Source organism: Garra rufa, chromosome 17 (assembly GCF_049309525.1).
Source record: "Garra rufa chromosome 17, GarRuf1.0, whole genome shotgun sequence".
Lineage (NCBI taxonomy): Eukaryota > Metazoa > Chordata > Actinopteri > Cypriniformes > Cyprinidae > Garra > Garra rufa.
In genome coordinates, this window is record NC_133377.1 from 3,022,470 (window position 1) to 3,040,517 (window position 18,048).

Sequence of the window (18,048 nt, forward strand, 5' to 3'; positions counted from 1 at the left end):
TAGAATGTTAGAATAACAGATATATGACAGAATGATAGAACAACAGATAGATGGCAGAACGATAGAACAATAGATAGAACAATAGAACATCAGATAGATGACAGAACGATAGAATGATAGAACTATTGAACAATAGATAGAACAATAGATAGAATGTTAGAACAACAGATATATAACAGAACGATAGAACAACAGATAGATGGCAGAACGATAGAACAATAGATAGATGGCAGAACGATAGAACAATAAATAGAATGTTAGAACAACAGATATATGACAGAACGATAGAACAACAGATAGACGGCAGAACGATAGAACAATAGATAGAACGATGGAACAACAGATAGATGACAGAACGATATAACGGTAGACAGAACGATAGAATGACAGAACAATAGAAAAGCAGATAGATGACAGAACAACAGATGGAACAATAGATGGAACGATAGAGCAACAGATGACAGAACGATAGAACGATAGAATGATAGAAAGATAGAAAGATAGAACGATAGAACAATAGATAGAACGATGGAACAACAGATAGATGACAGAACATATAACGGTAGACAGAACGATAGAATGACAGAACAATAGAAAAGCAGATAGATGACAGAACAATAGATAGAACAATAGATGGAACGATAGAGCAACAGATGACAGAACGATAGAAAGATAGAAAGATAGAACGATAGAATGATAGAACAATTGAACAATAGATAGAATGTTAGAATAACAGATATATGACAGAACGATAGAACAACAGATAGATGGCAGAACGATAGAACAATAGATAGAACGATAGAACATCAGATAGATGACAGAACGATAGAATGATAGAACTATTGAACAATAGATAGAACAATAGATGGAACGATAGAGCAACAGATGACAGAACGATAGAACGATAGAATGATAGAAAGATAGAAAGATAGAACGATAGAACAATAGATAGAACGATGGAACAACAGATAGATGACAGAACATATAACGGTAGACAGAACGATAGAATGACAGAACAATAGAAAAGCAGATAGATAACAGAACAATAGATAGAACAATAGATGGAACGATAGAGCAACAGATGACAGAACGATAGAAAGATAGAAAGATAGAACGATAGAATGATAGAACAATAGAACAATAGATAGAATGTTAGAACAACAGATATATGACAGAACGATAGAACAACAGATAGATGGCAGAACGATAGAACAATAGATAGAACGATGGAATAACAGATATATGACAGAACGATAGAACAACAGATAGACGGCAGAACAATAGAACAATAGATAGAACGATGAAATAACAGATATATGACAGAACGATAGAACAACAGATAGACGGCAGAACGATAGAACAATAGATAGAACGATGGAACAACAGATAGATGACAGAATGATAGAATGACAGAACAATAGAAAAGCAGATAGATGACAGAACAATAGATGGAACGATAGAGCAACAGATAGATGACAGAATGATAGAATGACAGAACAATAGAAAAGCAGATAGATGACAGAACAATAGATGGAACGATAGAGCAACAGATGACAGAACGATAGATAGACAGACAGACAGACAGACAGACAGACAGACAGACAGACAGACAGACAGATAGATAGATAGATAGATGACAGAATTATAGAACAACAGATAGATGACAGAACGATAGAACAATAGATTAGATAGATAGATAGATAGATAGATAGATAGATAGATAGATAGATAGATAGATAGATAGATAGATAGATAGATAGATAGATAGATAGATAGATAGATAGATAGATAGAACAACAGATAGAACAACAGGTAGATGACAGAACAATATAACGATAGACAGAACAACAGAATGATAGAACGATAGAACAACAGATAGATGACAGAACGATAGAACAATAGATTAGATAGATAGATAGATAGATAGATAGATAGATAGATAGATAGATAGAACAACAGATAGAACAACAGGTAGATGACAGAACAATATAACGATAGACAGAACAACAGAATGATAGAACGATAGAACAACAGATAGATGACAGAACGACAGAATGATAGAACGATAGAAAAAAACAGTGCATTTAATGCATCTCCAATGACAGGCAGAACGATAGATAGAATGATAAAATGATAGATAGAATAATGCATTTAATGCATCTCCAAGTAGAACATTAAAAAGTTGTCAAATCTTTTTACACGCGATTGATTCGGCTTAATGACTCAAACTCTTACCTTATGTCCGTGTAAACTGCGTAACAGCGAGTATATAGATATAAGAGCTGGCCTGAGAAAGGAAAACGGTGGCCTCAACACCTCACAGACATTATGCACAGCAATTTATGTGTAGACACAGAAACGCACACAATCCTACTCGAAGTGCGAGGCCTGACAAATGGGTTTAATTCCTCATCGGGGCCCAAGTCATCTAATCTTTTACCACATAAAAAGGGGATTGGGTCTTCATCTGTAAAACAGCATACTGGAGTGTGATTCATGCTGGAGTGTGAACAGCCCTTAATCCACTTATTGATAGACACTCAGGCAAAACACCGACAGCCTCCTGCAATGTGTCAGATATCAAGCAGCAGACAGGACAGGTGCTAAATTACTTCACTGGAACAAGCAGAATGAGGCCTGAGATAGAAACCCAGAGCATTCATGCACACAACACACACACATACACGAATACCTCTTTGTTTACTCTAAGTATTAAAAGGATTTTCATATATGCAATTACACCGAGGCACTTTTGAGAAAAATATTATTAATTCTTAGTGAAACCAGCAACCCCCAGTCATCCCAAGTCTCCAAGAAAAGGCCAGCAAGTGAGGTTCTAGATCCACACCTCCTAATTTGTGTGACACAACAGATGCACCTCCTCCTGAAATGTCACATCACACAGCGCGGTCAGCTATCCTGCGGTACGGCACCGCTGAGGGTGAGAGAGCGTGACACCGGCATGCTAATCAGGCTTCCAGTGCCCTCCTCAGGCAGGCTGATGACGGGATCAGGCTCTTCCTCTGTGTCTGTTCAGCAACTCCATCCAGAGGCAAAGATAAAGGGATTTACACCTTCCACAACCCTCACTGGAGCTCCTTACCTCCCCAAAGGCAAGAGCACAACTCTGTTCAGCCATTCAGATACAGAGCGTCTATGTGAATGATTTATTCATTTATTCAGTCATTCATTGACTGAATCTTTAGATATACAGCACAACTTTACCTGCCATTCATTTTAAAAATCAAATAATCACTTTTTAAATTAGTCATATGATCACTAAGAAATTAGCGAATGATCCATTATATTTCCTTTCCCTTTTTTATATAAAGATTATACCACTCACTCGCCATCTGTTCTCAAACCATAACATGTTTACATGAGATTAAAATATATATTAAACTTCTGAAAAACATAAATATGTATAAACCTCCACAATGTGCTGACAAAAGGAAGAGATTAATAAAAAATTCTCTTATACTGTAAGGTATCACACATACGGCAACTGCTTTAAAAGTGCGTGGGAAACCTGGCTTTCCCTAAAATGAAATAAAAATATGACAATGCAATTTATTTACAGCATGTATGAATACATATTGCCTGTCACTCTTAGTGCATTTCAGTATGTTAGCAAATTAAAGTGTAAATAATATTACAGAACATACAGTTCTTTGAGCTTCAGGGTGTCTAAGAGAACAGAAGAAGCGCTACTTGCATTTGTAAAATAAAATATTTTCTAGCAGATGTTAATCTTACAATACAGTGTTTTTAATCACTGTTTTAACCCACCTGAAGGCATTTATTTAGCATATTTCCATTTGAATAGCAAATATTATAAAAACACAATTCAGTCAATAATTTACAGTCATGTCTATCCTATGACAAACACGCATTTGCGATCATAGAACGAGAAACAACAAGCACAACTCTTCACTGCTCAAAACTTGCATTTGACTACTCAGTACTGAATTCTTTAAAGGTGCCATAGAATGCATTGACACAATATTTTAGATTGTTCTCTGATATCTACATAGAAGGTATATGGCATAGAAAAGGGCCAAAAATCTCCAGAAATGGTTTTACAGGTCCATTTACAACCCTAGGATTTGTCCCTAGAATGAAATGGTCTGTTATTACCTTATTTAGAAGGTTCATGAATAATAATGATGAGCTCTGCTCTGATTGGCTGTTTCACAGAGTGGCTCATTCTGTAGCTCGCACATGGAGGAAAATATATATTCAATCACGGAGCCCGAGACGCTATTAATATGCGGTTTATTGAAACTGTGGTTTATACTCATTAAAAAGTAGTCTAATGGCGCTTTTCCACTACACAGTACCAGCTCGCCTCGGCTCGACTCGACTCGACTCGGCTCTGTTTGGTTTTCCACTGTGTAAAAGTTGTACCTGTACCGGCTTCCAGGTACTTTTTTTCGTACCACCTCCGGCGAGGTTCCAAGCGAGCTGAGGCGATACTAAAATGTGACGTGAAAACACAGCAGACTGCTGATTGGTCAGAGAGAATTGTCACTATTCACTGCGTCATCATTGCACGCGCCAGCAATAGTATCCAGAATAACCCCGCCATTTTTAAAAAGTTTGGCCAGAGATTGCGTGACATATCCAATCCATTACATATTATGGCAACTCGGAAGAATACACCGTGGTCAAACGAGGAGGTGCAGACAGCGGGTGTGTGTCACGTAGAAGATTACATCACGGCAGTTTCCTGCAGCGTCGCTATGACAACCAGGTACTATTGTGGAGGTACAGGTACAGCTTTTACACAGTGGAAAACCAAACAGAGCCGAGTCGAGTCGAGTCGAGTCGAGCCGAGCTGGTACTGTGTAGTGGAAAAGCGCCAAAAATCAAGTCAGCCTTCATCTTGAACATCCTCTTTTCATAATTCACCCACTATTTTCCATGTCACATGTCAGCTTTGACATACAAAGTTATAATATATTATTTTTTGTAAGGTAAGTAATTTTTTGTAAGCTAAGCATGTTAAGCCTATCTATTATACACTACCAGTCAAAAGTTTTTAAACAGTAAAATTGGTAATGTTTTTAACTCTTTTCTTCTCACTAAGTCTGCATTTATTTGATCCAAAGTGCAGCAAAAACTAAAATTTTAAAATTCTTACTATTTAAAATAATTTTCTATTTTAATATATTTTAAAATGTTATTTATTCCTTTGATTTCAAAGCTGAATTTTTAGCATGTTTACTCCAGTCACATGATATTTCTGAAATCATTCTAATATTCAGATTTTCTGCTCAAAAACATTTATTATCATGTTGAAAACAGCAGAGTAGAATTTTTGCAGGTTTCTTGATAAATAGAAAGTTTAGAAAAACAGCATTTATCTGAAATAACATTTTAAATGTTGTGTATTTTTCATCACTTTTGACAATTTAAAGTGTCCTTGCTAATTGAAATAATTATTTTCAACAATCTCTTTCTCCCAAAAAAAAAAAATAATAATAATTATATATAGATATATACTGATTCCAAGCTTTTTATTTCAGATACCGTAAATGCTGATCTTTGGATCTTTCTATTCATCAAAGAATTCTGAAAGAATTTATTCAACTGTTTTAAATATTAATTATAATAATAATAAAATGTTTTTTGAACAGAAAATCAACATTTTAGAATAGTTTCTAAAGGATCATGTGACACTAAAAACTGGAGTAATAATGCTGAAAATGTAGCTTTGATCACAGGAATAAATTACACTTTAAAATATATTAAATTAGAAAACCAATCAAATAAATGCAGGCTTGGTAAGCAAAAAAACTTACAATATCTTACTGTTCAAAAACGTTTGACTGGTAGTGTATTGGTGTCAACTGACAACAAAATTCAATTCAATTTTTGACCTAGTAAGAACAATTCATTTCAGTTTGAAACATAGCCCACTGCAGGCCTTTTTGCACATTTCTATCAGCAACAAAACTGCAGTGATTTGCTAACATTAGCAGTCCCAGTGATCCATGGCTAGGTGGATGTGTAATGATGATCCAGGTTTTAGATCTATCACCTGAGGAATACTTTGAACTCTGACAGCAAACGGTTACTATGGAGCGCTCGTGTGAGAAAGAGACGCTAATATCTCTCTGCCCCTGGAGGCTTTCAACTACGCATCCCACTGGAGGAAGGAATTTCCAGAAGCTTACAATAAACACACAAACATGACACGATTCTTGACCGTGTTATATATAAATGTCTCAAGCAATCAATTCAATCTACTTTTATCTCAGACACCAAAATGAGACCGAAAAGGAACTCCACAGGGGAATAACTGTGTCTATTCACATGAAATACAAACAGAAGGAAAACAACACACCCACACTCAAAATTAAAGGAAAAGGCCTTATATTTCTGAGAAGTACTCTTCCAAAAAGTGATAGGCTGGTGAAGCTGGTTATGTAGAGCAAGATAATATCATGCTACAATACTACATTCAATACTAAATGCATATTCTTCTGTCAAACGTGTATTTTTTGAGCTAGGAAATTGTTCTTGAGTATCAAGTAGTTGCTTCAAGTGCTTCAATATTCTGAAATATTTCTTCACATAAATAAAGACCAAAAACATAATATCTACTGTCGAAAAACATTTTCTTAACATTAGTTTAAAGGATTAGTTGACTTCTAGAATAAAAAAATTCCTGATAATTTACTCAACCCCATGTTATCCAAGATATTCATGTATTTCTTTCTCAATGGGGATCAACAACTTGAAGGTCCAAATTCTAATTTCAATGCAGTTCCAAAGGCTCTTCATGATCCCAGCCGAGGAATAATGATCTTATCTAGCCAAACGATCAGTCATTTTCTACATTTTTTTTTTTTTTTACAAATTTATATACTTTTTATCCACAAATGCTCGCCTTGCGCTAATAACTCATAATCAACTTGCATAATAATGTTGGAAAAGTCACATGTGTTAAGTTTTTCATCTGTGTAAATTGGTTTAGAAAGGTAGGGTAGGGTTAAAAACTCCATCTCATTTTCTCCTCCAACTTCAAAATTGTCATACATCGTTGTTTTAACTTTTTTTGTAAAGGGTGTTTGACCTTTTTCACACATTCACTGTGTAAACACTGGGTTGGGACTTTCGTTATACCACGTGTGTGATTATGTAATGCATGAAGTCAAGCTAATGCAAGATGAGCATTTGTTTTAAAAAGTATATAAATTTGTATTTTTTAGAAAATGACCAATCATTTCACTAGATAAGACCCTTATTTCTCGGCTGGGATCGTGTAGAGCCCTTTGAAGCAGTTTGATCCTCATTGAAGTCTACTATATGTAGAAAAATCCTGGAATGTTTTCCTTAAAAACGTTACCTTCTTTTTGACTGAAGAAAGAAAGACATGACATCTTGGATGACATGGAATGAATAAATTATCTGGAATTTCTTATTCTGAAGTGAACTAATTCTTTAAGGACTGAACCACAATATCATAAGTCAAAGTACATTCAGAAAAAGCAATTTTTCTTAACATACCTCAGAAAAGCGCTGGACATCCTGGGTCAGGGTTCCTACTCTGCTCCAGTTGTAAAAGTTGAGAAACTTCACCACAGCGGGGTTCACAGCATTGTCTGATGGGACGGTTCTGAAGAAATTTGGATACTTTTTCCTGTCTGCCAGGACAGGAGTTGTGGCCGCAAAAGAAAGCTGTAAAAGATGAAGAAAGTACCAATAAGTACATATTACTGCAGTTTACAGCAGAAATGAACACTAGAGGTGGTAACAGCAAGCACTTGTAATCGTTTTTGTACACACTTATAATTACAGCTCCATATGTTTCGCTTTCCAAACGTAACAAGCTTGCTTGGTAGCACAGCCTGGACAGAGTTGGACCGAATACGGAAACCTTGGGTATGAATCCCGTGAAAAACATGGTGATGAAAGAGCTGAAAGATGAGAGATAAAAGGCTAAAACAGCATGCTTACAATTGCGTTTTTACGTTACATTTGCTTTTTTCCATACTATCAAGTAGGTTTAGGCGTAGTGCAGACGGTATGTTATTTTAAAACGTCACGGAGCATTAGTTTTAGAGCCACTCAATGGACATTTCAAGTCAGAACTGCAGTGACACATGCAAAACCAACATCACATAAAACGTACCATATGTACATTCATCTGTTCTGGGGAAAATAACAAAAACAAACACTCTTTTAGCGCCACTCAGTGGACATTTCTGTTGTAAACTGCAGTGATACGTACCAATTGGTAAGCATTTCACATCTCGCGAAAAAGTTCACACTGGTAAATTTCTGTCATGAATCAGGTTGAAAACGACAAAATTTGAAAGCTGAGACTTAGCTAAAATAACCTGCTCTGTCTTTTCTGTTGCCCAGTTGTCAGTTTCCTCTTTGTTCTGCAATGTATTTTTCACTGTGTGAGAACCTGATGTGTGGCGTGAGAGCGTCATGGTTTGTTGGATATAGCAACAGCAACTATGGGGGATGGTTTTTGCGAAGTGCCAACTGGACTAAGATTGTGTTCACTTTCTACTTTCTGCTATTAGAGCAGCATGCTGGATCGAAAGCAAGTGGCCGCCCATAGCCAGTATGCCAAGTCTCCAAGAGTCGACAGTGTAGGTGTGAATGAATCAACATATTAACACATCTCTATAAAAAGACAGCTCTCACACCTTCGGTGAGTGGCCGTGGTGATTGGAGCCATGAACGTTTGCACTGATGGTCAACCTCAGTATATCAGCTTGTATGTGTGTATTAAGATGCATTATGAAACATTAAAATGTGTTTGTTCTCCATAGTGGTCGCCAGTAGTTAAAATTTGTATTTGCCCTGCCAATGTTTTGTTGGTCACAACACAAACATATTATTAAATAATATTACTGTATGAATATATATGTGTGTGTGTGTGTGTGTGTGTGTGTGTGTGTATACATATATATGTGTGTGTGTGTATATATGTATATATATATATATATATATATATATATATATATATAATTGCCTTTAAAGTTGTCCAAATGAAGTTGAAGTTGCAATGTACATAATTCACAAAGCAATGTATAAAACATCACCGAAAACCAAATGTTTACATTTGCAAGGCAATCAGCAAATCAATGAACTGTTAGAACATGTGACCAAGTGAATAGCCTGAAAATCTCTTACACTGCTTAATTCTTGAGTCCTGCTTCATCTAACTCTCCTCTGCCTCAAGAAACATAAATGTTAATAAGATCCTTTTAAAAACGCTTCTATGCGCTGTTCAAATATTGCATGCTAAGCATGTTTATATCTTTTTTAGGCTTTCAAAAAGGAACCGTTTAAAAGAGGCTTCACACTTTTGAAGACTTTTTCGCTCAAAACATGCCCTCTTTAATGTTGTCAAACACCAGGCAGCGCATTTTAAGCCTCAGCTGGAGCGAAAAACAAGCCTGGAACATCATGGTATGATTTTTATGCCAGTGCTCCCGTCAGTAGATTAACAAATGTTCCTCCGGTTATAATACATCCTGAGGGTTGTTAGTCTCTCAGAGATAAACATATGGAAATGCTTTGACTTCGAATAGCAAAAGCCGTCTTATACTTGTTAAAGGAGCACACTCTTTGCTTACAGTCATAAAATGTCTGTCGGCGACGTGGCTGCACATTCAATTCGATGAACTTTTTTATTGCGAGGCAAAAAATCTCAACTGAATAGTGAATGGAAATGTAATCTTTCAAAAGCTGCATGTTGATGTTTTTGTGAAAATTTATATGGATGACTTATTGAATTCGCAGGTGATTTAAGCAGCAATTTACATATAGTACTAACAGAGTAAACTGCTTTTCCAGAGCACAAGGAAGCACCTCGATATAAAAGCGTGACAAGTTCTATTCAGCTTTGGTCCACATCAGGGTCTTCCCTGAAAATGAACTCGGAATAGGACCTTCCTTTGCTCGGGATTAGATCAACTAAATTACTTTTCTTGTGAATAGAATTGCAGGTGAAATGGAATTGACTTTTGCTCTGGAGTGTGCAATAGCCGTGACCCCTGACCTCTCATCTCGTCTCATTTGTGGCACCTCTGGTGAATGAAGTGGTGATGTAATCACAAACACTCTGCTGAATGGAACATGGTCTGAATACAGCTTGTTAGGTCTACTTTCTGATACAAGGAGGAGATTCAGGCACTGTCCCAATTGTCAAGTCAAATTTATTTGTATAGCACTTTATGTTAGTGTTTATAATATCTTTATACTGCATCTTCAAAATACTGGGGCTTATGTTCCACAGAAGAAAGTCTTATAGCCCTTTCCTGACTTGTGAGCAGCCATAATGCGCAGCCACAGGTCCTCAGTGAGCTCCTTTGTCTTAGTCATGACTGTCCACAAACCGACAGAAGAGAGCTTCTGTTTTTCACCTGTTGAGCTGATTAAAACAGCTGTTCCTAATTAATCAGGGTAATTAGGATGCTTTAGAACAACTTGGACTATTTGGAATGGTATAGAACTTTGGATTTTCGCATAGACTGTGACAGTTTGCAAAGGGTATGAATAATTTTGGACATGCCACTTTTTGTTCAAATGTAAATAAAAGCTGAGAAATATTTTTTTTCCACAATGATGCCTCTTGTACACTGTCTTATTATCTTTTGGGAGAAGCCTGTCATTTCCGGTAAAAAAAAACAACAACAACTTGCTGGTTGAATAAAAGTAACTTTAAGTCAGAATTTGCCAGGGGTATGAATAATTTCGGGCTTGACTGTATATGTACAAAGAGATTAATCCAGGTATTCATTTCACCTTGAAGGGAATGTCATTTGACAAATTTTCACAAATTTACCCGGGTTGAACCCCTTATGGATGCAAGCAAGATAAATTTGTCATGCAGAGGGAAAAAACTCTGTCTTAATTCTTTCCCTGATCTCACAATGGCGCGCTGGTGTTTACACACCCTGACAGCCAGAGAACTTGCGAATAACAACAGTCTAACATTTCGATGAATTCCATTAAACCCTGTTAGAAACATTTAGACCTGTGAATATTCAGACAAGGGAACAGACAGATTTGGGTAGGATTTATTTACACTGTTATAATATATGGGAAATGTGTGAACTAAAGCTATAGCTGACAGCAGACATCAGAGCTGACATAATCACACCACCTGCTCTGCGTTTCAAGAAGAAGGAGGGTGCGCAGAACATCCATTTTTCCTTCTAACATGGGCATGAGCAAATGAAAGGGGATTGCGAGGGATTGAAGTAATCTAATATAATGATTTTGTGTCCTCTAGGAGAGTTATTGATGTTAATCAACGTAGGGTTAATTGCAGTGCTGAAAAGATAAGACATTACGATTCCTGATAATGACACAGATTAGTAGTCTGTGATTCTCTTTGAAGCCAAGTGTGCATTAACTTACAGATAGACACTATCTAGATTGGTCTGGTTTTTGGCCTTTTCAGACCTGCCTCAAAAAAGTCATTTACTCACTGACAATCTTGAAATAAGAAGCCAATCTCAGAACAGTGATGTTACGCCTGTTGAACGTGTCAAAGCTAGTGCATTCAATTAAAAACACTTGAGATGTTCACATTAAAGTTAAAACTCTATTTTCATCTAATCACTCTCATTTGGGTTCTTTCCTGTGTGAAACACAAAAGATATTGTAAAAGAAGACTTTAATTATATGGACAAAAACAGTTTTTCATAATTTTGTGTGAGTGTTTGTGTGTTCCATAGAAGAAAGAAACAGTTTTAGTCCTTTTAAACTTTGGACAGACCAAGTTCATATTTACTATCACTTCATCACATTCTGCTCAATTCTACACAATTACCTTGTTTTTACAGTATTTTTGATCAAACAAATGCCTTGGTGAGCACACAAACTTTACAAAATCTTACCTCAAACTAAGTACACAAACAAAAAAGTATTATGTTTTAAACCTATGATAAATTGTGACATACATTTTTTTTACTGTAATGAGACAAATCTTTAGGGTTTTCACAATTCTTCGATTCAATTTGAGTACTCGATTAAAAAAATCCTTGATTGCATTTTGCCTGTGTCGAGTAACTGGCAAAATACAGGCAGTGGCGCATTTCATGGACAAGAATCCATGAAACGCATTATTGGACCATTTTTTCAAGGCTGCATGATATATTAAACCCATTTAAAATCATAATAAAGCATAATTGTACTGTGAATTCACAAACGCTATGTCTTAATAAAATAAATTTATGCAATGCAGGTTTAATATATGCTGTTTAATTATTTACATACGTGTGGGTTGCATACGTGCTTCTCAGAACAGCTCCGTTCACAGTAAACGCTGCTCCACACAAACTGTTATCATTTATTATTTGTGTGGAGCATTTAAAACTGCATCTCTGCATATTGTTGTGAGTTTGGGTTCATTATTACGTTCATCTGGGAATGCAACATGCACCATTTCATCAGATTTGTAAGGTAAATCATTTGTAAACCTAAGCAAACACACGAGAATATATTCATATCTTTCTCAATATGCTAACTGTTCATCACGATTTCAATAAAAGCTCAAACCCTCTCTCTGAGTTTACACGTTTTGATGTCCACATATTCAAGAAAATATGAGCTTCTCCGCCCTTCCTCCAGACTCTAGGACCTTGCTTTCCAAATGAAATACAAAACTTGCTCTCATCTGAAAAGAGGACTTTGGACAATTTCTTCTTCTCCTTAGCCCAGGTAAGATGCCTCTGAAGTTGTCTGTGGTTCAAGAGGAATACAACAACTGTAGCCAAATTCCTTGACACGTCTGTGTGTGGTGGCTCTTGATGCCTTGACCCCAGCCTCAGTCCATTCCTTGTGAATTTAACCCAAATTCTTGAATCAATTTTGCTTGACAAACCTCTTAAGACTACAGTTCTCCCAGTTGGTTGTGCATTTTTTTCTTCCACACTTTTTCCTTCCACTCAACTTTCTGTTAACATGCTTGGATAAGGCACTTTGAACAGCCAGCTTCTTTGGCAATGAATGTTTGTGTCTTACCCTCCTTGTGAAGGGTGTCAAGGATTTGTCTTCTGGACAACTGTCTTCCCCATGATTGTGTAGCTTAGTGAATCAAACTGAGAGACCATTTTGAATGCTCAGGAAACCTTTACAGGTGTTTTGAGTTGATTAGCTGATTGGCATGCCACCATATTCTAATTTGTCGAGATTTTGTTAAATGTGAGCCAATGTAACGGAGGCCAGCCAGTAGGTGCTGTGCAGGTAAACCTCACTCCCCTGATCTCAAGAGAAGCACTAGCGACTGACGCTAGAGGTTGCAGCCTTCAGCCTCCTTGTTAGTGCGTCCGCCTCCTGTGCCGGAGACCCGGGTTTGAGACCCGCTCGGTGCGAGTAGGACCCGGGTGTGAGGGGTTACATTGGTGCCGTGACCCGGATGGGAGTGAGGTTTAGGGGGGTGAGTGTAACGGAGGCCAGCTAGTAGGTGCTGTGCAGGTAAACCTCACTCCCCGATCTCAAGAGATGCACTAGCTACTGACGCTAGAGGTTGCAGCCTTTAGCCTCCTTGTTAGTGCGTCCGCCTCCCGTGCCCGAGACCCGCTCGGAGCAGGTGCGGTAGGACCCGGGAGTGAGTGATTGCATTGGTGCCGTGACCCGAACGGGAGTGAGGTTTAGGGGGGTGAGTGTAACGGAGGCCAGCCAGTAGGTGCTGTGCAGGTAAACCTCACTCCCCTGATCTCAAGAGACGCACTAGCGACTGACGCTAGAGGTTGCAGCCTTTAGCCTCCTTGTTAGTGCGTCCGCTTCCTGTGCCGGAGACCCGGGTTCGAGACCCGCTCGGAGCGGGGTGCGAGTAGGACCCAGGTGTGAGGGGTTACATTGGTGCCGTGACCCGGATGGGAGTGAGGTTTAGGGGGGTCAGTGTAACGGAGGCCAGCTAGTAGGTGCTGTGCAGGTAAACCTCACTCCCCGATCTCAAGAGACGCACTAGCGACTGACGCTAGAGGTTGCAGCCTTTAGCCTCCTTGTTAGTGCGTCCGCCTCCCATGCCGGAGACCCGCTCGGAGCAGGTGCGGTAGGACCCGGGAGTGAGTGATTGCATTGGTGCCGTGACCCGAACGGGAGTGAGGTTTAGGGGGGTGAGTGTAACGGAGGCCAGCCAGTAGGTGCTGTGCAGGTAAACCTCACTCCCCTGATCTCAAGAGACGCACTAGCGACTGACGCTAGAGGTTGCAGCCTTTAGCCTCCTTGTTAGTGCGTCCGCCTCCCGTGCCCGAGACCCGCTCGGAGCAGGTGCGGTAGGACCCGGGAGTGAGTGATTGCATTGGTGCCGTGACCCGAACGGGAGTGAGGTTTAGGGGGGTGAGTGTAACGGAGGCCAGCCAGTAGGTGCTGTGCAGGTAAACCTCACTCCCCTGATCTCAAGAGACGCACTAGCGACTGACGCTAGAGGTTGCAGCCTTTAGCCTCCTTGTTAGTGCGTCCGCCTCCCGTGCCCGAGACCCGCTCGGAGCAGGTGCGGTAGGACCCGGGAGTGAGTGATTGCATTGGTGCCGTGACCCGAACGGGAGTGAGGTTTAGGGGGGTGAGTGTAACGGAGGCCAGCCAGTAGGTGCTGTGCAGGTAAACCTCACTCCCCTGATCTCAAGAGACGCACTAGCGACTGACGCTAGAGGTTGCAGCCTTTAGCCTCCTTGTTAGTGCGTCCGCCTCCCGTGCCCGAGACCCGCTCGGAGCAGGTGCGGTAGGACCCGGGAGTGAGTGATTGCATTGGTGCCGTGACCCGAACGGGAGTGAGGTTTAGGGGGGTGAGTGTAACGGAGGCCAGCCAGTAGGTGCTGTGCAGGTAAACCTCACTCCCCTGATCTCAAGAGACGCACTAGCGACTGACGCTAGAGGTTGCAGCCTTTAGCCTCCTTGTTAGTGCGTCCGCTTCCTGTGCCGGAGACCCGGGTTCGAGACCCGCTCGGAGCGGGGTGCGAGTAGGACCCAGGTGTGAGGGGTTACATTGGTGCCGTGACCCGGATGGGAGTGAGGTTTAGGGGGGTGAGTGTAACGGAGGCCAGCTAGTAGGTGCTGTGCAGGTAAACCTCACTCCCCGATCTCAAGAGACGCACTAGCGACTGACGCTAGAGGTTGCAGCCTTTAGCCTCCTTGTTAGTGCGTCCGCCTCCCATGCCGGAGACCCGCTCGGAGCGGGGTGCGAGTACACTCAAAAAAATAAGTCATTGGATGAACTCAATTTAATTGAGGGCAGGATTTCCATCCAATAAATATGTGTGACCCCAACTCATAAAAAACAAATTCATGCAATAAAATGTAATTGAGTTGGGCCAACTCAATTTGATCAAATATAGTTTCAATGAAATTGATACGTTTATAAAGTAATTATTTTATGCTTGTTGAACTCAATCTAAAACATTTAACTGGAAAACAAATAACTAGGCAGAAATTCTTCTACACTCAAAAAATGATACATTGGATTTACTTAACTTTAGGCATTAACCAACTTATTAGGCATTAGCCATAAGATGGCTTTGTTACATCCATGGCATGCCCAAAGTAGTTGTTTATTTTATTATTAAAACAACTTTAACTTATGTTATCAGGTCCTCAACCCAAGCACATGCTCTATGCATTCACCACAATGGTAACCCCCAAAAACACTACCATACCAGAAACTGCTTTAAATAAAAACATAAAAGAACATTAAACATTAACAAGTCTCCCAATTTTATCATTTTATTAAAAAAATGCATAAAATAAAATTTTATTTCAACATTTACTCTCCTTATCCAGCCGTGTGCAAAGCATGATGGGAAGGGGAAATCCACTTCCTAGTTACACAAGTAAAGTAATTTATGTACTCTCAACTCTACTTAATTGAAATACGTTCTTTCAAAATGAAAATATTGAGTTGAACCAAAACGAAACTGTTTCAAATCAGTTTAACACAATGCAATTGTTTAAATGGGAAACCTAACACAATGGTGTTAAATGAAAAAGATTTTTTTAAATTAACTGTACAGTGTGGTAGAATCATTTTTTTGAGTGTAGGACCCGGGTGTGAGGGGTTACACCAAATCATCACAATTAAACTACTTCAGTCTGTGTGCATTGAATTTATTTAATACACAAGTTTCACAATTTGAGTTGAATTACTGAAATAAATGAACTTTTCCACGACATTCTAATTTATTGAGATGCACCTGTACAGTGGCTACAGCATTTCTGTAGTAAAGTAACGGACAAATATTAAAGATTAAGTAGACTTTTTAAATTAATTGTTTGTTCAATATTAAACAAGGATTAGATTGTGCAGTAAAGTGTAAAAACATTTGTCAGGCCATTGGCACACTCTGCAGTCATTTGTTTTAATACACAATGTACATTAGTTCTATTGTTAATAATACATGATGTATTTTAACAGTTTTGTTCAATAAAACCATATGATTACTTGCTTTTGACACTTTATTTGAACTAATTAATATTGCTTCCTCATTGTTTGCTTAAGTCTATTTTAATTACCACAAAAAGTAATTATAATTATCCGATTACTCGATTAATCGTCAGAATAATCTATAGATTATTCGATTACTAAAATAATTGTTAGTGACAGCCCTAAAAATCTCCTCTATATAATTTTATATTTCTGTATACGGCATAATCCAAAATGAATGAAATGTGAATTCAAATGTGCTGGTCTTCAAACACACACAAAAAACCTAACCCTCACAAGTGAGAGATCAAAGACTTCAATATCTAACAAACCTAATAAGCAATTTGCTCTTGTGCAGAATATTAGCCGATTTACAGCCTTTATCAGAGTGTAATCCTGCTTTCACATCAATGGCCAGAACTCCAGAATAAGAGTCATGCCACGTCACCCCGTCACTCATCTCAGCTCAATAAAGTACTTGTTGTTCAAAACACACAGATTAGTGCTGCCAATTAAGGATTTGCCACTAAATCCAAATGCACCTACGGGACTCACTGAGCATTAAGGGGTCTCTTGGAGGTTGCTCTAATCTTAGTTTAGCACAGACTAGCCTACATGCTGAATGCTCCATCCTCACGAGGGAAAAGTCAAAGCATAATGCACTCAGATACAACCATGTTCTCTCCATGAGGACTAAAGAAAACAGATGAGGGAGAGGCTGCTATTGTATTTTGCTTTTAAAATCTCTTTTAGGATAATAATTGAACCTAAAACCTAGTGCTCATGAACACATGTCGAAGACTGACGCGGGAGAGAAGTTGTCTTTGTGCATGAAAAGTATTCTCGTAGTTTCATAACATTACAGTTGAACCACTGATGTCACATGGACTATTTTACAGATGTTCTTAATACCTTTCTGGGCAACGTGTCACTTGCATTGCTGTCTATGCAGGGTCAGAAAGCTCTCGGATTTCATAAAAAAATATCTTAATTTTTGATTTGAAGGCCTAACAGGTTTGGAAAGACATGAGGATGAATAATTAATGACAAGTCATTTTTATCAGATATCAGTACATCTCTAATATTACAGATACATCTTGTTTCATTCCCTCCCTCCTCGCACTTCATCCTGGCACACTTTCTTTGCTTTTTTAAACGGGAACAGCTAAAACACGAGGACAAGAAACAAGGATGCACAATTAAGAAATGAGAATCACCCAGTGGCACCTTTCAAGAGACTCAGCCCACGCATGGCTTACTTACAGCTGTCTCTGCATATTAAAGAAATGTAACATTCTAAAAATTACCTTTAAATAGTCTGAACTGCACCTTTCACTCTGAATTCAAGCCAGCTGATCTGTGAACTCTTTGAAATGGCATCTAATGCCTTAGATTCAACCCAGACTCATTGGAAATACGTGCATCTATATACAGTTCTGCAACACCGTATTTACGTACCTTGCTGCGCATTTTGTGGCAGTTTTAACAAGTGAAATGTCCAGAGAGTGGCGTTAAAACACGTTCAATATGTGACCGTGGCATGTTTTTAGTATGTTGGTACAGGCATGTATTGCTGGGTATATGCCATATCGGGTGAGCTACCGAGCCAACCTACTGAATTAGAAAACTCATGCATATGAAGCTGTATA

At 38.8% G+C, this 18,048-nt stretch overlaps 1 protein-coding gene across 1 annotated transcript in view; it reads right to left on the reverse strand.

The window, feature by feature from the left end:
- Positions 1 to 18,048, reverse strand: part of gabbr2 (gamma-aminobutyric acid (GABA) B receptor, 2) — a 263,152-nt gene that overhangs the window by 94,288 nt on the left and 150,816 nt on the right. The window contains exon 3 of the mRNA XM_073822118.1: positions 7,516 to 7,686. Coding sequence (XP_073678219.1) covers positions 7,516 to 7,686 — 171 coding nt within the window. The remainder of the gene's footprint in view (positions 1 to 7,515; positions 7,687 to 18,048) is intronic.